At 39.5% G+C, this 27,091-nt stretch overlaps 1 protein-coding gene across 1 annotated transcript in view; it reads right to left on the bottom strand.

Moving 5' to 3' along the window:
* Nucleotides 1–21,936: 21,936 nt before the first annotated feature.
* LRMDA (leucine rich melanocyte differentiation associated) overlaps nt 21,937–27,091 on the bottom strand; it is a 1,017,118-nt gene continuing 1,011,963 nt past the window's right edge. Inside the window, exon 7 of the mRNA XM_084794314.1 lies at nt 21,937–22,074. Within this exon, the coding sequence (XP_084650440.1) occupies nt 21,995–22,074 (80 nt within the window). The 3' untranslated portion in view covers nt 21,937–21,994. The remainder of the gene's footprint in view (nt 22,075–27,091) is intronic.

The raw sequence follows: 27,091 nt of genomic DNA on the forward strand, positions 1-27,091 counted from the left end.
CACTGCCATTATCCAGCACTCACTCTTGTGAGAACATGCCAGCCTCACACACAGTCATAGCCATATTGTTTACTTCCTAGTCTTTGTATATTTCTTTACATCAATGTTGTCAAAACAAACATTTGCTCAGTATATTTCTGAATTTTTACAGATTGGCTATTTTCTTCCTTTTTCTCTCTTCCTCTTTTTTTTTTTTTTTTCCTTCAGAATAGTATTCCTAAGTTTGGAAACACCAGTTTGTTTATCCACTTACCTTTGCTAACATTTTCCTTCTCTCAATTAAGAACTAATTCTCCCTCCTTCTTGCTTGTAATAATAAATGGCGTAGAGTTTATTTAAATATGAGAACATTTATGATTGTATTATGTAACTAATCCTTCAGAACAGATGATGGCAAAAAGAAAAGGAGAGTTAGAAATTTTATATAGTGGTTATGAATTAGCATAAGGTACTGCTAAAAAAATGTACAAAATGAATAAAACAGAAAACCCAGAAAGAGTTTCACACATATATACCAACTTGACACGACAAAAAGGGCAATGAGAAGGTGGGAAAACAATAGCCATACGGTCAAGCATTGTGCGTCTAACCTAATGCCCCAGCACCATGCAGTAAATTGCAGATGGGCTAAATTGTTTGCATATTTTTGCATGTTTGCATAGGACAAAATTTCACAGTACTCCAAAAGACATATGAATTCCTATGATTTTAAGCTACTGTAGTCCTTAAGATATATCACTGTCCCTGAACCATACTAATTCATATATCACAAAGTTTAAGAAATTTGGCCATATAAAAATTGTAAATATTCCCCCCCCCCAAAGACAGTAAATAAAGTTAAGAGGCAAACCAGAGATCTAGAGAAGATGTTTATTCACATATTAAAGCCAAGATTTAGGATCCAGATAATTCAAGGAGTCCCAAGAGTCTGTGTAATTTTAAGCTTTAGTAGTTTCACAAGTTTAAGTGCTACTACTATATATTAACAATATTTGAAAATTTAACTGTATTTTAAAATATTAATGTGTTTCTCATTAAAATTCAATGTAAGGACCAACTTGGACTATACATCACTCAGGTTGATTTTCCAAATGTCATGAAAACTGCCTCCATTCTTATGCAGTGGTGGAGGAAGAGAAATTATCATCTAAGCCTCCTGCTCGAATAAGATTGTACATGTGTGTATATGAGTGCAGGTGTGTGTGTGGGGGGGGGGTATGTATGTGTGCGTGCACACGCAGAGGCCAGAAAGGATGTCAGGCATTCTGCTCCATCACAATTTTACAATTTTCCTTAAGACACTGACCTGGAACTGGGCTTCAGACAGCAATGCCCTGTGGTCTCCTGTGTCTGCCTCCCACAGCACTGGGGTTATAGTTGAAGACATAGGTAACACTTGTTTTTTGTTTGTTTGTTTTCTTTTTTCTTTTCTTTTTTTTTTTTACCCTAGAGTTTTGGGATCCAAACATATGTCCTCATGCATGTGCAGCAAATGCTATTCTCCCTGGAGCCACCCTCCACCCTCTACTTAGGGTTTCTTTCAGTAACATTATACCATCCTTCCTTGTTCTTTAGGAGATGAATAAGTGAAAAGAATTTTCAGGGCATTCATTTATACAGACAAGAAGGTCAGTAGGAAGACTGTGCTTTCTGTTCAGTCTTACTCTAAACCTAAAACTGCCTTAAAAATAAAGCCTACTCCAAAACACTAAAAATATGCGTGTACATATTTACATGTACATACGTGTGCATATCTGTGTATATGTTTACACACCCACGAACATTTCTAGTTCTTAGCAGGGGGAAGGGCTGCTTTATTTGTGGGGTACTGGTAAACAAAGGATGGCTTATTCTGCTCAGGCAAGCCATAAATAAGTAGAAGATTATAGTATTTCTCGTTTCTGCCAAATTCCATAGATGAAGGAAGCTGTGTCCACAAGAAAACCTAAAAAGCACCAGGACCTGTTTTATGGTTTATATAAAGACAGGAGAAATGCAGTCTTCATTTGAGAACCTGGGAGAGGCGCAGTTTAGGGGAGTTAGCTTTCAGTTGAAGCTGCTGAGTCTTAAATACTTGGCATGAGTGACGAGTGACTCCTCTACTCCTCTTCCCCATGGGGTGTGGTCTAGTGAGGGTTTGCTATGGAAGTTGCCTCATCAAAAGCTAGGAAACTAGGGACTGTGGCAATGACTCAGCAAAGCACCTATGGACCAAACCCCATGAACTGCGTTTGTAACCACTCAAGTACCAAAGCTGGCTGTGACAACACTGGGGAGGTAGGGACAGGAGGATCCCAGGAGCTTGCTGGTCAGCTGGTCTGGCCAAACAAGATGTTCAGTGAGAGACCTTGTCTCAGAAAGCAAGGTGGAGGGGGTAGGGTGGAGCCCTAGGGCTGGTTCCGCAGAAGATCCCAAAGCCATGAGTTCAAGGCCCCAGCACTGCAGGACAAGAAGAATGAAGGAGGTGAAGAGCGGGTGAGGGAAGCTGGCTTCTGGCCTCCACGTGTGTACATAAAGACAGACAGACAAGTAAAAAACAAAACAAAACAAAACTGGGCACTGTAACAAAGGCCAATGAGACAGGAAAATTGGATGAAAAATGGCTAAAAGTCAATGTGAGTTAATAGCCAAAGTGGGAAGGAAAACAAACCAGAAACTAGATGCTGGGAGTTTTGAGTGATTAGCAAGAAAATTTTTTTTGTATATACATTTTTTAACCTTGCAAGTACAGTTTCAAGTAGGGAAATTGAGACACAGCATTTGTAGCTCTGGTATTGATTGTTGGTGTGTGTGTGTGTGTATACAATGCATATAGTGTGTGCTCATATGCATGTGGAAGCCAGAGATTGACCCCAGATGTCTTCCACAGTCCCTCTGCACCTTGTCTCTTGAGGTAGGCCTCTCACTGACTCACATAGGCTAGCTAGTGAACTCCAGGGACCCACCTGTCACTCTCCTGCCCCCTCACTCCACCATGCTATGGTCTCAGATGACTGTTGCTGTGCTTGGCTTTGGCTTTGGGGATCTGAAGTCAGATCTCCAAGCTCACACAAAATCACTGTACCAGGTGAGCCATCTCCCAGGCCCTAGTTTTGAAAACTTTGAAAAGAACAGAGCAAATGATGAGTGCATTCAGGGTGTGGTAAGCCCTGTCAGATAGAGCCTGGGACAAAAGAAAAGATTTATCAAGGTTTTTTGTTTTGTTTTTACATTAACTAGTTCAGTATTGACAGTCTTTTGTGGGGTTTTTTTGTTTGTTGGTTGTTTTGCTTCATTATTTTATTCATTTATTTTATTCTTTTTTTTTTACTTTTCTATATACATTTATTTTATTACACATGTATAGAATAAACTACATATAGCAAGAAAGGCAATTAAACAATTTAGGAATGATATAAATGTAACATTCATATGTTTTGCCTATTTCTTTTTGGCAACCTTGGAGAAAACATCTTTCCTATCTTGGTGAGTTTACAATTTTTAAGGTAAATAAATATCTATCATATCTCATCCCTATCAACCTAAAATTCTCTATCTAGGCCCCAAAACAGCTTAACCACTAAATAAGTAACTTAATTGTAAAACTAAACTATTTGGTCTTCAACCACATCAGACACTTGAGAAGAAATAAAATTAATTACCTAAGTAAACAGGACATGTAAGATAGCAGCTTCAAAAATGAGAAAATGACAGAGACAATTCGCTGCCTAGACAGGCAGCCAAACCTCTTGATGACGTTGGAGAATCATCTTCAGCCTTTAGGCCCAGTATATCTGACAGACATATTTGTGAGGCACGAACTATTGAGGGTTTGCTTACCCTGTCTCGGTAGAGCTTGGCCTTTTACTCTGCCTGCTTCCAACTTTGCCCACTTTTAGGCAGAATTCTGTCTGTGGCAGAAATGAGGACGTTTTGCCCAGTGGCTTGTTTGACACATTTGAAGCCAGCTCCACAATTCTTTTATTTTTATCCTTTGCTTTTGAGAGAGGGTCTCACTTTGTAGCCTTGGCTTGCCTGGAACCTCACTGCACAAAAGAAGCTGTCCTCAAGCTCACAATCGACCTGTGTCCTGCACAAGAGCACCAAAAATATCCCCAAGGATAAGAACACCGATACAAGAGCCTGGCTGTGGCATCACGTGCAGTCAATCCCTGCACTCAGGAGACAGAGGCAGGTTGTATCCTTGTGTTGATTTCTACTTATGAATGTATAAAATACAATAAGAGCCATGAATGAAGACAAGTCAAATAGGGCTTTTCTAAGTCTTTAACATAAATAACAGTTGCATCGTCTTGACTGAATGGCAGATGTCAGGATGTGAAGTTTCCAAGCTGTTGCTTCTTTCATTGTACTGTGATTACGTGTTCCTATAAAGTCTTTAGACAAATTTTAAAAAGTTTTTTTTCACCTGAAGATATCTTGGATTTATATAAATAATATGTGGGGTTATTCATCTTCACAATGCATTCCAGGGGATGGTAAAGCTAATTAGGACATTTTCTTCCTTTCTTCATAGTAACCAACATTTTACCAAAGATTTGTTAAATATTTTAAGATGTATAAAAGGTGTGTGTGTGTGTGTGTGCATATGAAGGTGTGCAAGCTTGTGTGTTGAATCCAGAGATCAATCTCTGGTGTTTTTTCTTAAGTGCTGTATACTATAGTTTTTAAGGCAGTGTGTGTATATGAATGTATATGTATATATATACACATATATGTATATATACATGTATTATATATGCATGTTTGTATGTACTATGCATGTATTTTATGCTGTTTAGATTAAGTTCCAAAAGAGCAGCTTCAAAACTATTTGAACAACTCCTCCATCATCAGAAATATGTGTCATTTTACAAGGCCAGGGCTGTTTCTCCCTGAGCTCTTACCATGGAGGGAGAACTCTAACTCTTAACTTAGATTCCCAGAGTAATTTCTGAAGAGAGTGCATTTTGTAAATAATATTGCTTTGCTTTTGATTTTTCCTTAAATATTGCCCCAATCTTGCACATCTTTTAATAATTCATAAAAATTGCAACAGCATCTGACTTTTGATTTGTTGTTTAGTTGACTGAGGAGAGGAGCTTCTGTCTTAACACGCATACAGTCTCTGGTCTATGAGCCAACGCATGTAGACTACTGGCTGTGCGGGTAATGACTAGATAAGCAGCCATCAGGGACCCTCTGCGCCCCTGGCGTCCCTCCAGCGTAGCTCTTGTCCACCCAATGTCAGGTCACATGTCCTCTGTCCTCTGTCCCTGCTTCTTGCCATTCACCTTTCCTTTCTGAGTCACTCTCGACCCAGTTTATTGTCTCACGAGTCCTTGTTGTTCTGAAGCACAAGAATTAAGCACATTAATTATGCTTGCTTGATCCAGGGTGAAGAAAAAGCATGGAGAGTCCTCTGTTTAAAGAGTCTGGCGTTACGTGGTGTTTGCAAATACAGTCCAATGGAGTTCTATAGATGAGAATAATACAGTCATCTTCTCAATCACACATATTTATGGGCTACAACATGACACGTCAACACCTGTATACACTGACTACAGATATCAGGGAAATAGCATTTTCACCTCATTTTATTATATTGCGATCCATTGAGCTTCTCTCTTCTAGATTTTTATAAAATAGGCAACAGGTTATTGTCAAGTGAGGTTACCTATACTGTTGAGGAAATCTAAGATGAGTTGCTTCTAAGCAGGGTGTGGTCGCATTGTCCAGTACCCATTTATTCCCCACTCAGTCTATACCCTCACATCTAATAATCATTATATTGTACTTGGATCAACTTTTAACTTCCACATACGAGAGAAAATATTTCTATATCTTGCTTGGTTTACTTAATGTAATTACCTCTAATTCTATCCATTTTCATAAAAATAAGATTTTATTCTTCATCATGCTGAACAATAATCCACTGTGTATATGTAACACATTTGGTACCCACCGTGGAGTATCTAGGTGATTCCATTTCTCATCTGTTGTGACTAGTATTATCCTAATCATGGATATGCATGTCTTTGTTAGCTCATCTATTTCCTTTCTGTATCTATCCAGAGTGATGGTGGATCATGTAGTACAGCTTAGCTTCTTTTGCTGCTGATAAAACACTATGATCCAAAGTAACTTAGGGGAGGAAATGATTTATTCAAGTTACACTTCCAGGTCGCCATTGAAGGAAGTCTGGGCAGGAACTGAAACAGGAAGAGGAATACCACAGAATGGCTCCTATTTAGCTCACATTATTACATCACCCAGTCTCACTTGCCTGGCGATGATGTCACGGAAGGGGCTAGAGCCCCTTCTATATCAGTTGGAAATCGAGACAATGTCTCACAAAAATGCGCACAGGCTAATATGATCAGACAGTTCTTCAGTTAAGAGTCCTTTCCCCCAGATATACCTAGATGGGGCCAAGCAGGCCAAAAAAACTAGCCAGGGCAATTTTGTTCCTTGAAGTTCTTAGTTTGCTGTAATCATGTCAGTTTTGCTCATATTATCTGTGAGTCATGTCCACATTTTTTTCAACTTTCTTTTTCTTTCCCTAGTCCTGAAGTATTTCACCTGTTTTTTTCTACTACATACCCTATAGGTACAGGTCTTCCATTTGTTTTTTTTTTTTAATTAATTCTTTTTTACATATACATACAGCAAGAAGAAACATGAAATAATCAGGAATTATATTACTGTTACATTCATAGTGTTTTAGCTATTTGTATTTGGCAACCTTGAAGAAAACATTTTTCCTATTTTGGTGAGTCTAAAATTCTTAATGTAAGTCAATATCTATCATATCTCATCTCTATCAACTTAAAACATCTATCTAGGCCTAAAAACATCTTAACCTCTAGACAACTAAGCTTAATTGTAAAACTAAACTATCTGGTCTTCAACTTCATCAGAGACTTGAGAAGTAATAAAATTAATTACCTGAGTAAACAGGAAGTGCAGGTTAGCAGCTTCCAAAGTGAAAGAAAAAATGACAGAGACAGTTTGCTGCCTGAACAGTCACCCAAAACTCTTTATAACATTGGAGCATCATCTTCAGCCTTCTGGCCCATTATATCTTACAGACATATTTGTGAGGCTGGAACTATGAGGATTTGTTTACCCTGTCTTGGCAGAGTTTGGCTGTTGACTTTGCCTGCATCCAAGCTTGCCCACTTTTAGACAGAATTCTGTCTATGGTCAAAAAAAGGACATTTTGCCCAGTGGTTGGTTTGCCACATTTGAAGCCATATCCATAAGGAGGTTTTTTGATGCTCATCATCTTCTTTGAGGTAGGCTAGGTGTTTATAGGAGTTAACCTGTTATATTGTCAATGAATCTTTGAAACAATAAAAAAAATTATAAATGCCATATTCTGTAGGTCTCTGAGTTTCTCTTTTTCTTTAACTTTCCTTCTTAGGTTTGGAGATAGGAGTTGAAAAGAAAGCAGGGGAATAAAGAAATATATAGGGATGATAAGACAAAAGATTATTGAGTCTACTCAACTTAAGGCCTTAATTGCTACTCACAAGGTTAGTTTTAATTCATTTGTATAGAATTTTGTATATTGATGCAACATAAGTTCAATTTTTTGCATATTCATGTTTTTAATAGATTTTTATTGCTTTGAGGAATTTTTACATATGCATTTATATTATTATACATATATACAATAGGTTACATATAACAAGAAGAATCATGACACAATCAAGAATTATATAAATGTTACATTCTTAGTGTTTTGGCTATTTGTATTTGACAGCCTTGAAGAAGACATCTTTCCTATCTTGGTGCATCTAAATTTCCGAATGTAAATCAATCTCCATCACATATTGTCATTATCAACTTAGAGCACCTATCTAGACCTAAAAACATCTTAACCTCTAAACAATTAAGTTCCAGATACAGTGGTATAGGATTCAAATGTAGTATTATTCTTCACATATGTGTGTGTATATTTCTACTCTAATATGAATTACTGTACCCATGTAACTCAATTATATGGCTTCAAGGGTGGCAAACTAGCCACTGGGAAAAAGGTCCTCATTTCTACTACATACAGAATTCTGTCTAAAAAAAAGGGGGGGGTGGCAAGCTTGGATGCAGGCAGAGTCAATGGTCAAACTCTGCCAAGACAGGATAAACAAATCCTCAGTAGTTCCTGCCTCACAAACATGTCTGTCAGATACAGTGGGCCAGAAGGCTGAAGAAGATCCTCCAACGTTATAGAGAGTTTTGGGTGACTGTTCAGGTAGAAAACTGTCTCTGTCATCTTTTCATTTGGAAAGCTACTAACTTGCACTCCCAGTATACTCAGATAATCAAGTTTATTCCTTCTCAAGTCTCTGAGAGAGTTGAAGACCAGGTAACTTAGTTTACATAAGTTTAATTTTGATAGATTGGTGTAGAATTCAAATTTAAGATTATCCTTTCCACACATTATATATATTTCCACTCTAATATGAGGTTTGTACCCATACAACTCAAGTAGAATACAAGGTTTACCTCCAATATTTTAAAAGTGCTATTACAGCCTGTTTAGGGTAAGTAAGTTATACAAGTTAATTGTTAATTGATCAAATCATGGTCATGTCAATTACTAATCTATTTATATTGTAAGAATATACATCCTAGGTTTAATAGATAGATATGATTCTATAGATAGATAATAAAATAGTTAGATAAGGTCTTCAAAGAAAACCTTCCATTTGTTTTAAGTTAATCTCAGTATAGGGTAAGAGATGTGGGTCTAGTTTCAGTCTTCTGCATATGTGCATCCATTTTCTCTGCACCGTTTATTGAAGAGGCTCTCTTTTCTCTAGTGTTTTGTTCTGATTCTTTTGTGAAGAATAAATTTGCTGCAGATGTGTGAATTTATTTTTGTAGTCTTTATTATGTCTCATTCTTCTATGTTTAGTTTTATATAATCACCATGCTAGGACTTGGTTTTTTCCTCTCTTCCCTTCCTGTTCCTTCCCTCCCCCCCCCCTCCTGCCCCCTTCCATCCCTTCCCACTTCTCCTCCCCTTCCATCCTCTCCTCCTCCTTCTCCTCCACTTCTTCTTCCTCAACTATAGCTCTATAGTATGTCTTTAAAACCACTTCAGTTTTGTTATTTATGTTGAAAGCTACTTTGGTTATTTATTATTTGGAGGTCATTGTTGCTTCTGTTGACTTTGAGGAATTTTTTTTCTCTATGAAGAATAGTATTGGTGTTTTACTGGGGATTATATTGAATTTGTAAACTATAGAGGTGACATGAACATTTTAAGATAATTCTTCTGATCTACAATCATGTGAGGTTATTTTCTATATCTTTATGTCGTGCTCAATTTTTTAGCAGTGTTTCATTATCTTCAATATAGGTACCTTTTATTTTCCTGGTTAAGTTTATTCTCAGATATTGGGGCGGGGGGGGGTTCTAAATAGACCTATGCTGCTTTTAAAGGTTTTTGTCAGCACAGTTGTTATCAGCATGTAAAGATGCTATTGGTTTTTGTAATTGTAATAATTGTGTATCTTGCTGCTTTATTGGATTGGTTGTTCTCTCTCTCTCTCTCTCTCTCTCTCTCTCTCTCTCTCTCTCTCTCTCTCTCTCTTGTGTGTGTGTGTGTGTGTGTATGTGATTGTTTATCAGTTCTAATTATCATTTGATAGAATAGAATGTAAGAGCTTTATGTATGGAACCATAATATCTGCAGAAAGGTTTTTTTTTTTTATTTATACTATTTGTATCCTTCTCCTTCCCCTGTCTAATTCCTAACTGCTCTGGCTAAAACTTTCATCACCATGTTAAACAGGAGCAGTGAGGGCAGACATCCTTACATTCAGCTTGTCTCCATCAGGTATGATATCAGAATAGGGTATGCCAAAACAGACTTTAGTATCAGACTTTTAGTATGTTGATATAGCACATTGCATATATATCATATAATTTAGTTTAAATTTTTTTTACATCGTGATTGTATCCCCTCCCTCTTATCTTCCCGTTCCTACACTCTCTCGCTCTTCTTTCCTATTCCCCTCCCCTAGACCTCTGACAGGGGGCCCTCCTTCTCCACCATCTGACTGCAGCCTATCAGGTCTCATCAGCATAGCCTGCATCACCTTCCTCTGCACGGACACAGGGCCCTCTGGCCAAGGGGAAGTGATCAGATCTCGGGCACCAGAGTTTGTGCCAGAGGCAGTCCTAGTTGGCCCCTCCCTCCCCATTGTGGAGAAGGAGCTGTCCATCGGCTACATCTGAAGAGGGTGTCTAGGTTCTCTTTTTGCAATGTCCTTGGTGGCTGCATCAGTTTGTACAGCCCCTGGCTGTGTCCAGATCTGCCAGGCTTGATGGTTTCCTTGAGGAGCTTCTGACCTCTCCGGGTCCTTCATTCCTCAACTCTTCCATACAACTCTCAGTGCTTTGCCCAGAGTCCCAGTATCTGTCCCAATACCCTGTTGGGTGGAATCTATCAGAGGACATCTATTTTGGGCTAATATTCATTTATAAGTGAGTACATACCATGTGTGTCTTTCTGGGTCTGAGATACCTCACTCAGGATGATCTTTTCTAGTTCCATCCATTTGCCCTGCAAATTTCGATTTTTCCTTGTTTTTGATAGATGAATACTATTCCATTGTGTAAATGTACCGCAGTTTGTTATCCATTCTTCAGCTGAGGGACATCTAGGTTGTTTCCACATTCTGGATATTACAAATAAGGCTGCTATAAACATAGTTGAGCAAATGTCCTTGTTGTATGGTGGAGCATCTTTTGGGTATATGCCCAGGAGTGGTATAACTGGGTCTTCAGGTAGCACTATTCCTAATTTTCTGAGAAACCTCCAGATTGATTTTCACAGTGATTGTGCACATTTGGGCTACCACCAGCAATGTTCCCATTTTTCCACATCCTTGCCAGCATGTGTTGTCACTAGAGGTTTGTTTGTTTGTGGTTTTTTGTTTTTTTGTTTTTTGTTTTTGTTTTTCAATACAGGGTTTCTCTGTGTAGCCTTGGCTGTCCTAGACTCACTCTGTAGACCAGGCTGGCCTCAAACTCACAGAGATCCACCTGCCTCTGCCTCCCGAGTGCTGGGATTAAGGGATGCACCACCATGCCTGGCATCACTAGAGTTTTTTTTTTTTGTTGTTGTTTTGTTTTGTTTTGTTTTTTATCTTAGCCATTCTGATAGGTGTAAGCTGGAAACTCAGAGTTGTTTTGATTTGCATTTCTCTGATGACTAAGGACATTGAGCATTTCTTTAACTGTTTCTCAGTCATTAGATACTCCTCTGTTGACAATTCTCTGTTTTGCTCTATACCCCATTTTTTAATGGGATAATTTTGTATGTTGGTACTTAATGTTCTGAGTTATTTATATATTTTGGATATTAGCCCTTTGTCAGATGTAGGCTTGGTAAAGATCTTTTCTCAGTCCGTAGACTGTCATTTTGTTCTGTTGACCTTACAGAAGCTTTTCAGTTTTATGAGGTCCCATTGATTAATTTTTTTATCTTAGAGCCTGACCGTTCCTGTTCTGTTGAGGAAGTTGTCTCTTGTGCCAATGAGCTCAAGGCTATTCCCCACTTTTTCCTTGAAGAGATTTAGTGTATCTGGTGTTATGTTGAAGTCTTTAATACACTTAGACTTTAGTTTTGTGCAGAGTGAAAAATATGGATCTATTTCAGTTTTTCTACATGTAGACATCCAGTTAGATCAGCACCATTTGTTGATGATACTACCTTTTTTCTCCAGTGTATGGCTTTGGCTTTTGTTGTTGTTGTTGTTGTTGTTGTCAAAAATCAAGTGTTTATAAGGTGTGGGCTTATTTCTGGGTCCTTAGTTTGGTTACATTGATCAACCAGCCTATTTCTATGCCAGTACCATGGTATTTTTTTTTTATCACTGTTGCTCTTGAGATCAGGGATGGAGAGTCTTCTGGAAGATCTTTTATTACACAGTATTGTTTTAGCTATTCTGGGTTTTGTTTTGTTTTGTTTTTCTATATGACATTGATAATTGGTTTTTCAAGGCCTGTAAAGAATTCTGTAGGTATTTTGATAGGGATTGCATTGAATCTGGAGATTGCTTTTGGCTATTTTTACTATGTTGACTCTCCCAATCCATGAGCATGGGAGATCTTTTCATCTTCTGATATATTTTTTCAATTTCTTTCTTCAGAGACTTGAAGTTTTTTTTTCATCCAAATCTTTCACTTGCTTGGTTATAATTACACAAAAATACTTTATAGTATTTGTGACTATTGTGAAGGGTGTAGTTTTCCTAATTTCTTTCTCAGCTCATTTGCCATTTCTATACAGGAAGGCTACTGATTTTAAAAAATTAATCTGGTATCTGGTCACTTTGCTGAAGGTGGTTATCAGATGTAGGAGTTCTCTCTCACTTGTGTATACTATCATAACATCCACAAATAGTGATACTTTGACATCTTCCTTTCCAATTTTATTCCCCTGGTCTCCTTTAGTTGTCTTATTGCTCCAGTTTGGACTTCAAGTACTATATTAAGAGAAATGGAGAGAGTGGACAGCCTTGTCTTATCTGTGATTTCAGTGGAATTGATTTTAGTAGTCTCTCTCCATTTACTTTGATGTTGGCTATAGGCTTGCTGTATATTACCTTTACTGTGCTTAGGTATGTGCCTTGTATCCCTGATCTCACCAAGACTTTTAACATGAATGGGTGTTGAATTTTGGAAAATGCTTTTTAGGCATCTAAGTAGATGATAATTTGTGGTTTTTTTTCTTTCAGTTTGTATATAGGATGGACTACATTGTTGGATTTCTATATATTGAACCACCCCTGCATGCCTGGGTTGAAGCTTACTTGGTCATAGTGAATGATTTTTTATGTGTTTTGGATTTGGTTTGTGAGTTATATTATTGAGGTTTTTTTTTTTACATAATATTCATAAGAGAAATTTATCTGAAATTGTTCTTTCTTTGGTGGGTCTTTGTGTAGTTTGGGTATCAAGGTGACTGTGGTCTCATAGAATGAGTTTGATAGTATTCCTTCTGTTTCTATTTTGTGGGATAGATTGAAGAGAATTGGTATTAGCTTTTCTTTGAAGGTCTTGTAGAATTCTGTCCTGAATCCATCTGGCCCTGGGCACTTTTTAGTTGGGAAACTTTTAATGGCTGCCTCTATTTCATTAGGAGATAAAGAGTTATTTAATTTGTTTACCTGATCTTGATTCAATTTTAGTCATTGGTAGCTATCAAGAAAATTGTTCATTTCATTTAGATTTTCAAATTTTGGGGAATATAGGCTTTTGAAGTAAAACTTAATGGTTCTTTGGATGTCTGCAGTGTCTGTCATAATGTCTCCACTTTCATTTATGATTTTATTGATTTGGATAGTGTGTTTCCACCAGTTGTATTATGTATGTCCTTATAGTTTTCATCCCTCTGCTGGATTCTCCAATTTGTTGGCATAGAGTAACATTTTAATTTCTAATAATACTTTCTCTTTCCATGATAAAATAGACACTACAGTTATTGTGTCTTCTTTTTTCATCTATGATTTTCCATGGGTGTTCTGCTTTATTTGTTTTGTAGCATTTGGGGATGTATTAAACCTAAAACTCTGTGCATAAGTTGTGTGGTGAGCATCTCTACACCAAGCCCAAGGGTAGCTTTCGTTTTTGTTTTTGTTACTAGGTAAATTTTTGCCAATTTTGTTTATCTTTCTATAAAATAAATCCCCTTTTTTCCTTAGTCTTATATATTTTTTTAGCATCTATTTCATTTATTTGTGCTCTTATCTTTGTTATTTCTTGTGCTAATTTGGGGCTTGGCTTTTTATTCCTTTTGCAAATCTTGGAAATGAATTGTTATACTATTTATCTGAAAAGTTCTTTTTTGACACATATGCTATTGCTATAAACTTTCCACTTAATATTGCTGCTGCTGGATCTTTTAAGTTTTGGTATGTTGTATTTTCATTTTCATTGGCTTGGAGAAATGTCTAAATTTCCCTTTGATTTCCTCTGTGACCCAGGGCTCATTCAATGTTATGTCTCTATGAATTTGCATAATTCCTAAACTTTGGTTGGTTGGTAATTTCTAGTCCTATTCCATTGTGATGAGAAAAGATGTAATGTGTGGTTTTGATTTTGGACTTTGTTGAAGTTGTTTTATGGTTTAATATGTGGTCTGTTCTTGGTACTCATTCCATTTACTGATGGAAAGAATCTGTACCTTCATGTGTTGAATGCAATGTTCCATATAAGTCTGTTCTGCCCACTTGGTAGTGAGTACTGTTTCACTGTGAGGTTTGTTGTTGTTTGTTTGTTTGATGTTGTTTGTTTTTCTCTTCTGGGATTTTTATCTGGATTATCTAACCATTGATGAAAATGGAACATTAGAGTCCCCACTATAATTGTAGGGTGCTTATCTCTACATTTAGATAGAACAGTGTTTGTTTTATAATACAAGGTACTATAGCCATAAGTGAATATATATTTACAATTCACTGTTATTTTCTTGTTGAATTGATCCCTGGGTCACCCTAAAGTGATTTTTTTGAAATGTATCTTCATACAGTATTTGCCTTAATGTATATTTTTGTCTGGTATAGGTATAGGCCTTACTGGTAATTTATAGTTTAAATTTGCATTGAATATTTTTCATTCTTTCTCTTTTAGGATACCTGAAATGAGTTTCTTGTAGACAGCGTATTATTGGGTTGTGTCTTTCAATCAGTTAAGCTAGTCTACATCTTTAACTGGAAAATTTAATCCACTTGCAGTCAAGGTTACTATTGATATTCAAGTTTTTATTTCTAAATTGTGTTACTTTTCTCGTTTGTTTTTAATATTATTTGCCCCTCTCTTGTTCATCTTTGTATTATAAAGATTTGCTGTGTTGACAAAGGATATTTTTTCATTTATCTCTGTGTGTCTTGCAAGTTACTTACTTGCTTACTTTTGTTTCTAGATATAGAGTTCCCTTAAGATACTTTTATAAGCTGATGTGGTAGTGATCAATTCCTTCAGTTTTGGTTGGGTTAAGTCAAATCATTTTATTATGACCTGTAAGCTTTTTACTAAGTAATCTATTGTTGGTCTATTGAACATTAGTTTAAATATAACTAGGCACACTTTATTTATTTTGTCTTTATACTCTTCTCTTTGCCTTGGACTTTAGAGACTCTGACTATGTTGTGTGTTTGTGTTTATTCAGTGTTCTATGGAACTTCTGTACCCAGTCGAGTTGTCCCACATTTTTCAGGAAGTTTTCGGGTCTTATTTTATTGAATATGTTTTCTGATTTTTCCCTTCCCTTTCCATTCAAAGAAAATTCATGAAATTTTAGTATTTGTTGCTTAATGGTACCCCACAAATCTCAGAGGGTGGGTTTTTTTTTTCAATTTTCTTGTTGAGATGTTTCAAATAAAAGTTTTCTGCTTGATCTATTCTATTAATGAGGTTTGCAACTATATATACTCTTTTTTTTTTATCTGACTGAGTTCATTTCTAAGGATTGTGTTTGATGTTTTTCCAACCTTGTTGAATTTTTTGTTTATATTTTGAATTGTATATGAGTTACATTGCATCATAGTCCTTTAATTTATTTAGTTATTCATTGGCCATTTCACTGGTATCTTTTAAATTTATGCACACACACACACACACACATATACATTTATATTTCTGTGTTCTTGTATTTAGACTTGCACAGTCTTTACCATTATTTTCATTATTTAAATATCAAATGGATTTCTCCTGAAGATATGTCTTACAATATCAATTTGGTTGACTGAACTGGCCTTGCTTCTATCTGAGTACAAGTGTATAATGTGTTTGACTCCAATCAATAGCTCTGATTCCATATGTAATGGAATAGTCAGAGGGCCCATTCTAATTCCTGAGCCACATGAGGAAGTGGCTACTCAAGTTGCTCAGGTAGATGTGGTGTACACAAGTACTGGGATAAGACGCAGCATCAGAAATTCCCATGACAGCACACATTACCTCATAGTGGCCCAATAAATACCTAAGGAGTGAGTTCAGTACACCTCTACAGAAACAGAATATCATAGTTTTCAAGGATGTTTCAAAACTAGAAAGGAAAATCTGGAAGATAGAAGTAGTTGTTAAGTATATAACATTAAAGGTATTTTTAGTATTGTCCTAGAAGCAATTGTGTTGGCTGCCAGCATTTCTTCATCACTATATTTTAATAAGACTTCCAGATGTAGTGCTTGACTAAATGTTGGTAATATAAAATAATTACAGTAGAAGCTACTTATAATACGTAAGTATATATGAGTGAGGTAGATGAAGGAGGCCTGCAATATTACTGCCCATTAAAATGGTCTATAGGCCAAACTAAGGCAAATGATTTTTAAAACCATTTTAGCATATGATAAGCCAATATATATAAATTATACATTCAAATATTCATAGATGTAACTCTATAAAGCCTTGCCCCCAAGTTGAGCTGCAATTCTATTTTATGAAGATAACTTTCTAAGCAGTGGTTAAACCTACTTTGTCATATGTAAACTTTGCATATAAACAGGGAAAGGTGGATATTGGGAATCAACATAATAAATGTGGATACTCTGTTATGAAACGCAGGGCAGTAAAGCCACCTTTTTGTTGAAACAGAAAAGCTCTGTTGTAGTCCAGCAGCGATTGAACACGTTCAAATTAGACTTAAAGTCTAAAAGGAAGAAAACAGAAACGTCAGGACAACATGGCAATGGGGTCTGAGAAAGCATTAAAATTCATATCATCAACGCTAAGGTAAAAACCCCAGGATATATGAACTTGTTGAGTATGAAGTGTGTGTGTGTGTGTGTGTGTGTGTGTGTGTGTGTGTGTGTGTGTGTTGCTATGCAATGTGGTAACAACAATAAATAAAAATGTATTTTGGAGTCCAGGGAAAAGTTAGGAAATAACTTATTCATGAGTATCAGTAGTGGAAATGTTGTAACTTCTTCTCTCTTCCCTTCTCTCTGTCTCCCTCCTCCCCTCCCTCTTACTTATGAGGATTTGATAACTTTTTGTTTCTTTCTGACAAGGCAGTAAGTAAACATTTTAAAAGACTCTATGTTGTCTATGTTTTCTCTTAATTAAATTATAGTACATTGCAGAAAAACTGTTTCCATTATTGTCATAATCTTAAAAAACAAATTTTCTTATGTGATGAATGTCAGTGAGCTATTTTTTTTCCAGGAAAAATGCCCCATTAAGTTAAATAATAGCATTAAAAGTATACCTACATGTTAAATCCATTTTTTATCTGGCTTTAAGTTGAATCAAAAGTAAGTTGTATTATTTTAAATTATGACATAGTAAGTGCAATCCTTGTAAGTAAATAATGTGTATTCATTCCTCTCTCTCCTGATACTCCATGTCTGGAATAATCTATAGGCTACACTTAGCCCACAAGTAGGGTGTTACTTCTCTCATTACAAGCACCTGAATTGAAATTTTAGTATCTAAAAAGTAATCTTTAAAAATATCCAAATTTATTCCTATTTTTTAAAATATTTATTTACCTTTGTGTATATGGAAATAAGTATGAATTTATGTGCATCACATATGGAGGCTGAAAGAGGTCACTGGATTCCTTACAATAAGGGTGATTGTGGGCCCTCATACTTCAGAAAAAATTGCTGGCTACATTGACTAACTGATCTGAGAAGAAATACTTTCTAGGGTATTCTGCATGTTAATTTCACTTATCCAAATATGAACTTAAGTATTGTCTGTATTCCCCATGAGATAATTTTCCCTCCTGGGACAAAGAGGTAGTCAAAGCTGTTGTTAGCATCTTCGCCCCACATAGAAGTCTTCATCTGTTTTCTTAACTATCTTCATCTTTGTGGTCTCTTCCTCTAGGTATCCATCTCGCTCTGAACTTGATGAGGTTATGAGGACTCACAATAATATAAGGCTTTCCCCTCAATTTCCTGCCCAAACGTAGTCTTTTCCTTCACTTCCTACCTTAGGATGGTGGGGTTTGTGGTCTGCTAGACACATGCTGGAGTCACCCGGTGTCCCCTGGGCACCACTAATCCATCCGCTCCACACTGCTTCATTGGCCCAGGTGTGAATCTTGTTCTGTATACCCAGTGGCATCCAGTGGTATCAAAAATGGCTTTGTTTTGCAGAGAAATAGCCCTCCATCTTTGGATTGGCAGAAAATTGTCTTTCCTTCCCCTGTTGTTTTCAGTTTCTAACCCTCCCTTATCCACGGAGATTCCACATCTGAACTGTTTCCATGCTCTGCCTTGGCATAATCCTATTTATTGCCAGTCAATATCAACCTTGTTCCACTACGTTTCCATAATACACACTCTATATCAGAAATCACCCCTCTCCCCTAGCGTAACCCCCTCGTCTTGAGTTGGTTTATCTCTGGGTCACATCCTGCTCTCCTCTCGAAGAGTGTTCACATGCTAATATGTTAGTGTTTGCAAAGGACACGATTTATTACTGCTCTACTATAGAGTAGGCAACTGGTATTTATGTTGTTATTACCAAATGGAGCATCTCCAATACCAGATAAACCTATAGAAAGACAGTGCTTTTGGAGAATAGCTCAGTGGGAGTAGATAGCTGCCAGCCACAAACATGACACCTTAAGTTCCTCTTCAGGACCCCGTCAGGGGAGGACAGAACTGATTCCAGCAACTTGTCCTCTGAGTTCCACTCATCAACAGTGGCATGCAGTCACACATGTGCGCACACACACACACACACACACACACACACACACACTAAATAAAAATACAATTAAAAATGTAAAAAAAGTGACACAGTGGCAGATGCAACAGAGGTGACATGGGGTATTAAACCAAAATTCAATGACCTGGCTGTCACATGAACAAGCAACTGGGGTGCTTGGTCCTTCTCTGGTCTCCTTATCCTCTCATATTCAGGATAGATTACAATACTGTATCCAAACAAAGTAGAGACATTTGAGTCAAGTAATGGTAACATCCGTCTCCAGTGAAGGAGACTTCTTGGAAACACAGCTGAAGTAAGCGGGGAGTGAAGGTCACTTTGGATGAACTGCACCAGATGGGCAACAAAGAAGAGTCACAGTGAGCCCTGTAGCATCTTCCCTAGACAGCGACACATACCTGACATAGATTTCCCTTCCACATAGCAAGTTCTGAGTCGTGTTGTGGCTATGACAAAAAGAGCCCCATGGATTGCTGTTTTTATTCAACATATTAAGAAAAAAGAGAAAGACATTCAGGCTATATATATATATATTTTTTTTTTAGAAAGAGCAAGAAAGATGGTTTCTCTTGAAGTGGTGAAGACACAGCTTGGTAAGAAACTCACACACACACACACACACACACACACACACACACACACACTTTCATTCAATCTGTAGTTTGCTTTCTTTTATTCCTTACTACACACGAATATGTGAAAACACACAACATGGAGATGTGCAGCCTGATCGAGTGATAATCTTGTATAATGTGCTTCTATTTAAAGCAACAGACAGATGGAGGGTTTATGAGCAAGGCTGGTAAAGGTAAAGGCAAATGATTTCAATAGTGCTTTTAATAGGATTTCCCACAATCTACAGCATTACTCCCCGAGGAACAAATTGTTCTATAAAATCACAATACTTAGGAAAAAGATAGTCTCCCTGACTTCGCTGAAGCAACGGGGAGCTCCAGAATTCTGTGCACCCCCCAGTTCTCTGGACTCAGACCATGGTCCTGAGAAGGGGAAATAGGGCTGTCTGGGACTGCTCCCCAAAGAGCAGGCTGTGTGTGGAGCCCAGGGAAAGGGAGACAAACAGGTGCAAAGGGGAGGATGAGACATGTCTGCACTTCAGATGGATTTATTGCCCTGTGATTTCCTACTTTGTAAACAAGGTTTGGGAAATTCCTGCAGATTTTAGATAAACAAGGCTCAGGGTTTCCTCCTCCGCCAGTTCAGACCAGAGTCCAGTTCTAGAAGGGCAGATCTTGCTCAACAGACAGTGGAATTGTAAACAACCCAACAATAATTCATTATCATTATTTCTACTTAAGAGAAACAAAACTCACTATAATTCCATCAGTAAGATGAATATACTGCCATGATGGCCTTTACGCAAGTTATAATTAAAGCTAATCTTAATTGAAGTTATTACACCGTTCTGGAAGAAAACAAACAACCCAAAGAGAGGGAAACAGCATGGTCAATCACTCACTGCAATTTTTTTTTCAAGTCTCCAAAACTCACATTGAGGGAGACATTCCTGCGCATGATACAAATGGTTCTGACATTAAGAAAAGTAAACAAGTAAGAAAAATAAAGATGGAAAAATTCTGTGGTCAGTCCGCAAGTACTTTTTTATTGTTTGAGGCAGGGTTAAAGCCTTTTATGAAGACAGGGATGTATGTGCTGTTAGATTGGATGTGACATCAGACGCGTCTCACTGCCCTTGCACGGAGCCTTGCTTCCCTTTATGCAATGGACCAAAGGTTCTGATGCCTCTAAACAAAGAGGCAAGGTGGGACCCGAGGATGCTAATGTAAACCATCAGCTCTTAGTGCTGCTGCGATCAAACAGAGAGAAGCTACTCAACCCTGATTAGGAGTGGATTGCGTAATCTCTAGTTATTAATGGTCTCAAGGATTTTTAACATCAGCTGCTCCCAACAGCTGATGAATGGCAGCTGTGTAACCTCCGGGCGGGACTCATGCCAGACTGCATATGAGTTACGCCAAGGCTGTGCTGACTCTGTACAGCAGAGTCTGCGTAAAATGGACTAGGTCTGGGGAAGAAGGGTCCTTCTCCAGCAGCTCAGGGGGTCTGAGTGCCCAGTGACTGGCTCTCCACTCACTAGCAACGCTCTTCCCATCCATAACTTAGAGGAATTCTCTTTGAAGCTTTGCTGTCCTAGCTAGGGGGGCCCCAGGGAAATAAACACACACAGCATGAACACGAGAAGAAAGGGTGAACATCATTGTGCCAAGGGAAAGAAGTCTTTCAGATACCTGTGAGAGTGGCTTGACCCTGACGATTGTAAACAAAATGATAGCCATTTGGCTGGCATGGTTGTGTTGGCCTTCTCTGTGATAGCAGTGCTAGCACACAACTGATGAGACAGAAAGAGCTAGTCACATCTCAGCAGCTATGGACCTGACTTCTGAAAGGTGCCAAGAGAACCTGGAAGCCTTAAAGGTGTGTGCTCTACCAAACCTATTTGGTCTACAATCTTCCATTTCTTTTCTAATCTCCTGGCCCATCACACTGACTTTCATTATCTCACTATATTTAATTAGCATCGAAAGGGACAAGGCAGCCTGTAGGGTAAATACGGCCATAGGCATAGTGGAAAATGTACAGTAAACAAATGAGAACCTCTGGTGTGGCGAAACCCTGCTGTTGGGAACAATGGCTTACCCTGAGATGTGTTTGGGATAAGGAGATTTTGAACCAAAATGCTTCAGTAGTCAGGGGCTTGGAGAATTTCAAGAATTGTACTATGAAGCCACATCTAAATATATGACTTGGTTGAAAGGTTGTGTCTGCTGAACAATTACAGATGGAAATGCGTTGCCAATGATAAAAGACAATGCTTATGAGTTGGTTAATATGATGTGCCCTTTCTCTGTTCCAGTGATTACAACCACTCAAAATAAGCCTAAAGCCCAGGAGGCAAGGCCAGGAGAGCCTTTCTCACTATACTGCAGCCACTGAGCAAGCTCAAGGAGGCCCCAGGTGTGACCCCTGTTCCCCTGTGAGCAGTGGAGAGACCAGGCAATCTATCATGACGTTCATGCTGTCAGCCCTGGTGCTGCGCCGCTGCTGTCTGTCACCCTGGTGGATGAGACCTGCTTAAGGGCAGTCCTGTCAATCTGTCTGTGACCACTCAGTCTAAGGCAGCTAGATGATGGTGACAGGCCTGGCAAAGTCAGCACAAGGTACTGAAAGCAGGAGTCAGATTTCTTATTGAGACACAACACGGCCCGTGGGTTTTCTTGCTCTTCCATTTTATTATCATGAAACTGGCTAAGGCATGTAGAACTTAGCTTCAGAGCTGGTCGTCTCGGATGAACCTGTTACCCTCTGAGTTTCTTCCGTAGTAAAAGTAGCGACCTTTCGCCAGGACACCTGTTAATAGAAAGAGACGTCGTTACTGGTGGCACAATTCATCTGCTTCAGAAATCCAGTTGATATTATACAAGCCTGCCCTATGACCACTAATCTGATGGGAGGTAGAAAACCGATTAAGCCTCAGATGACAAAGACTGTGCCTTCTTGTCCTTAGAGGTGACCTTGCAGTGAAATGTCACTACTAAGTATAGGTTCCTAGGAATAACAGCTTTATGTGTGATTTCCTGATATAATTAGAACTTTTCTAATTTGACAAACAGTTCCCCCAAAATATAGCATGGCCCGCTCCTCCTTAGAACTCCTTAGTCTAGTTTCTAAGAATGGAAAATTAAGTTTAAATCAGATGAATCCAGCCCGAGTGAAGGCTGGAGGATAATCTTCACAGAATGTGACTATTTTGAAGTTCTTTATTGGAAATCAATATTGTTGACTTCCAGAAGAGAATTTTCCAAATCCTGAGGGGCTTCAATCCCATGCTGGGTGATTAAGGAAGAGAGGCTGTGCTGATTGAAGACCATATGGAAAGTAACAAGTGCCATTGACACTGACCCCCCCACACACACACGCTGCCAGGCACCCCCTCCCCCCAGTCATCCCTCATGTGAAAATGCACTTGGTTTTCTTCCTCAGTTTGACTTCATATGTAATTTCGGGTTCCTTATGAAACTTTCTGGTCCTTTCTGGAAGTTGTGGGGCACTTTACTATGAAACACTCCATTAGAAGTGGGGTGTTCTAGACCTGATGTGTTATAAATACCACAGAAGTTCTGCCCGGAGGGGTGTGCCAGCCATCTTAGCACTTGGGTGGTTGGGGTAGGAGGATGGGGGGTTCAAGCCAAACTTTGCCTTCATAGTAAGACTCTGTTTAAAACAATCACGGGCTAGGAATGCAATTTGGAGGACTCGTACTTGTCTGTAATGCAGACGTGTCCGCATTTAATACTCAGTTCTGCAGAAGAAATACCCAGAAGACACTGGCTACAGTGAAAACTCTCTTAAGATTATTAAGAAAAAAATATTTTCCCAAGAAAATATTTATAACTTCTGTTTGTCTTCTTGTTCTTTCCAATTTTAGAAGGACTAACTTAAAATTCTCTTGCACATAGCTGTCTGAGTACAAATGGGATTTAGATCTCTGAAGTACCCAGAAGACAAACAAAGGAAATAGCCATGAAAGTCTAACCCGTGAGCCATGAGGATCACTATTATTTCACCAGTTTGGTAGCGTGGTGTCAGCACACACTCTTCTTCATGTGTCTTGGGTGTGTGTACGTTTATGTGTCCATGGAGGCCACAGTTGATGTCAGTTGTCTTCATCTCTTTGTCAATTGCTCTCTCTCTCTCTCTCTCTCTCTCTCTCTCTCTCTCTCTCTCTCTCTCTCTCTCTCTCTCTCTCTCTCTTCATCTCTTATTGGTCTTGAGTGCATGGGTTTGGCTAGACTGGCCACCAAGCTCCCAGGTTCCTTCCACTTGGCCCCATCTTTGAGAATACATATGTAGGCAGCTGTGTACTGGCTACTTCAACGGGCACTGGGCACGAAACTCATGTCCTCATGCTTGCACGGCTGATGCTTTTCCAATCCACCTCCCCATTCCCTAAGCTTTGTTCTTAAATAAAAATTAAGATAACTTGTAGAAACTTTTGAAGGTGGTATAGACGTGGCCTGCTCTGGATAGTCAGAGGCAAACTTGAAAGTTCTGCGGTCCCAGGAACTCTCAGAGTTGGAAGAGGGACAGGGTGACATCATTTGGGACCTGGCTCTGTTCTTGCTGTGTTGCCATGGGCAGCTTTATCATGGGGTCATTCTTCCTGCTTAATGTGGCTTTCCTGCCCCTCCATGCCTCAGTCCCCAGGTTCTGGTTTTCAGTATTGGTCTAGTGCCTGGAAATTCTGAGCTTGTGTGAAACCTCACTCGGCTCTTTCTTGTGACCCACTCTTTCAGCAATTGGCTCGGAGCTGTTTCCTTTATTATATTTTGTGGTACCCAGAGTTGTGCTAACATTGTCACCAATGCCAGACCTTGGTGGTCTATGGGCTGGGCTGTCATTTTACCTCCCTCAAATTCTGAGCCATGCTCATGCATCTTCTCTGGCTAGCATTGATAAAAATCCTTTTTAAGGCCTGCCCTGTTTCTTTGGGCCTGGGAGCAAGACTGTTTATAGACATCCTAGCAAGAGAGGGCTGTTTGATGAATGCAAGAGACTGTGGCTAGGTGTCAGCGCCTGGAAAATGAAGCAAGGACGTGAGTTATTAATATTGTCAATGATCTCTTGATGGGAAAACAGATACTGCACTCACTGTCAGGTTTAAATAGGCATTGAGTGCATTAATGACAAAAGGGCAGACTTCAAACAAAGGGGCTGTGTGCTGGGAAGCCGACTTGGTCTCTGGGTTGGCACTAACCTGATCTGAAAAGACACTGTCAGGACTGGAGACAGGCCCAGGATTGTGCGTGGTGACAGAAAACAGAGATGACGACAGAGATACCAGCGCCATATTATGCCAAGGACACCCGAGCACTGTCTGGGACTCTAACACAAGCTGACATCCCTCCCTAACATACGGGTCTTCTCTGCTCCCGAAGTATCATTTCTTCTACCAGTTATTCCAAACCTTGCCATGCCCACAAAACTCCTGACAGCCCTGGCTTGGGAGAACCGTGGGGTCAGGGGCTACACACAACCTAAGTCACCCAGGGGTGGCCTGGAAACCCCAGATAAAACCTAGCTGCTGAAGCTAGCTTGGGGGCAAGGGTGTTCTGGCTAGAGACTGATAAAATAAGCTGATACTTTTATATTAGAGTCACAGACAGAGCTTAAATTAAGCTAGCCTTGCCTCTCATGTACTCTCTATCAGAGCTCACAGTGGCAATGCGACTACGCAAGATGTTTGACTTTTGTAGTTAAAAAAAAAAAGACATTAAGAAGTAGGGGGTGGGGGTAGAAAAGGACCAGGCTGGTATAACCCTACATGTGGCCAGAAGTCATTTGTCAAGTCATAGTGACTGTATGGGTAGCTCCTGCCTCCACTGCAACCTTCCTCCTCAACTGTAGCAACTGTCCTAGGCTGTAAAAGCTGGAGACAGGGGCCATTTGTTTGCACTTGGTATTTTCACAGGAAGGTTCTCTGGGGCTGGGATTTGAGACTTGGTGGTGGTGACTCTGGTAGGCCGTGGCCTCTGACACATCCGCAATGGATTCTCTTGTTTGTATTTCCTCAGACTCTATGGTTGTAGAAATGGAGGGAGACAACATATTTAATGGCATGCAGAGTGTTTTTAATTAAAACATGAGGCTCTGGCCACGGTGAGTGAGTCAGGCTAGCCATACATCAGGCCAATGTGCACATGCCGGTGCCGGGGGCTTCTTTTGGGGGCTCTGAAAAATGACAATGCACCGTCCCCAAGGGAATCCTCTCCTGCCAGATGAGACTCCTAATTTTTCTTAAGTAGCCAGTTTTCCTATCTCCATAAGCTCTTAAAGCTATAATTACGAAAAAAAAAATGTGTGTGGAAAAAAAAATTCCGTTTTAAAGAGGTCCTTTATCTTTTCAGTGTTCCCACCCTCTGCAGTGGATGCTCTGGTTATGCTGGTTAAGTTATAGCCTTGGGGTTGCGTAGTGGGTGAGAAGTAACCCCCCCCCCCCTTTTTGGATGGATGCTGTGGTGACAGGGATCGTTCTAGAGACAGAGCCAGGGCATGAGGCGATCTTTGCTGTCCAGAAAAAGGGGGTGCTGGCATACCCCTCTGCAAGTCCCGTACAGATTCAATCCTGCCTTCCTATTCCTCCTAGCTTTCCTTAATTTCTTCTGACCACGTGTACTGGAGCCTTACCCGCCGTTACTCCCATTTGTAGATGAAGGCACCATGACTGAGGAGGAAGCACTGCACACTGTCTTTGCGCTTGACTGCAGGCCCCACCTCCAGCCAGGCCCTTCTTCAGCACTGGACACCCAAGCTCTTGAGAGGCACGAGACCAAGCCTACGAACCCTGCCCACTGTGTTGAGCAGACACTGAATGCTGCTGTTTTGGCCTCTGACTTACATGGACTAACACATGGAAACTTGCCCAGTGATTTGTCTTTGAGAAAGTGCTAATCACGCGCAGCAAGTTCCCTACTTGCTTCTTAGACGCCAAGTCACATCTCTTCTGTTCTTAATATTTCCCTTCCTATTTCCTGGAAGGGATTACTTCTTTCCCGTGTAATATTCCTCCACCAGCTTTTTTGAACTCTTGGCATCTAGACTCTTCGGCCGTCACCTAGCTGGAGGAAAGCCCCATTTCCTCCAGTAAAACTGTGTTGCAGAGTTACTACAGGAGAGCCTGAACTGCCTGAGAATGTCTCGACACACTTTACCATGTTTATTTCTGGCTGATTTCATTTTATTTTTCATTATTTCCACCAAGGTTAATTCCACCCTGTGAATTTGTGCGGCTTTCAAGATCTTGGGATGTAAATCTTGGGTCAGTGTGTTTACGTATGATAAATCATGTGAGATTCAAGGTTCAGTCGCTGTCGGTTCTCACTCCGTCTGATTATGTCGATGGCAATGCTTATCATAAATTAAAGGGCAGCTTTTATTCATCTCTTAGCACCTGGAGCCCGATTGTGAACATTCCAGATAGAAAATAAGGTTCGAGTTATGGAGTCACGACCAGCTGCTTTCTGTGAACACCGTGAACACAAAGTCAGATCTCACAATATGGTCGGGAACTCAAAGATTAGCAGGCAGACCAAGAGCCTCTCAGACTAACCTTACAGAGGGGTGCGTGCTTGGCCTCTGTGCTCAAACCCTTGCGAGATGGCCTTAGGGGAGGCTCAGAGGCTCAGAACTACCCCCTCGAGAGTGTAGATTATGGAGCCTGCTCAGCCAGATGCTGGGCCATGTCAGGCCTCACCCTGCACCTGAAGGAAGCACAGCACCAGCAGGAAAGGATGTAACTGTAGTGAGGTGGCTGGGATGGGTAGGATGCTTGCCTCCGCACCCGGGAGGCTGGACAGCTCGGGGTGAG

This window comes from Acomys minous, assembly GCF_964271855.1.
Source record: "Acomys minous genome assembly, chromosome: 9".
Lineage (NCBI taxonomy): Eukaryota > Metazoa > Chordata > Mammalia > Rodentia > Muridae > Acomys > Acomys minous.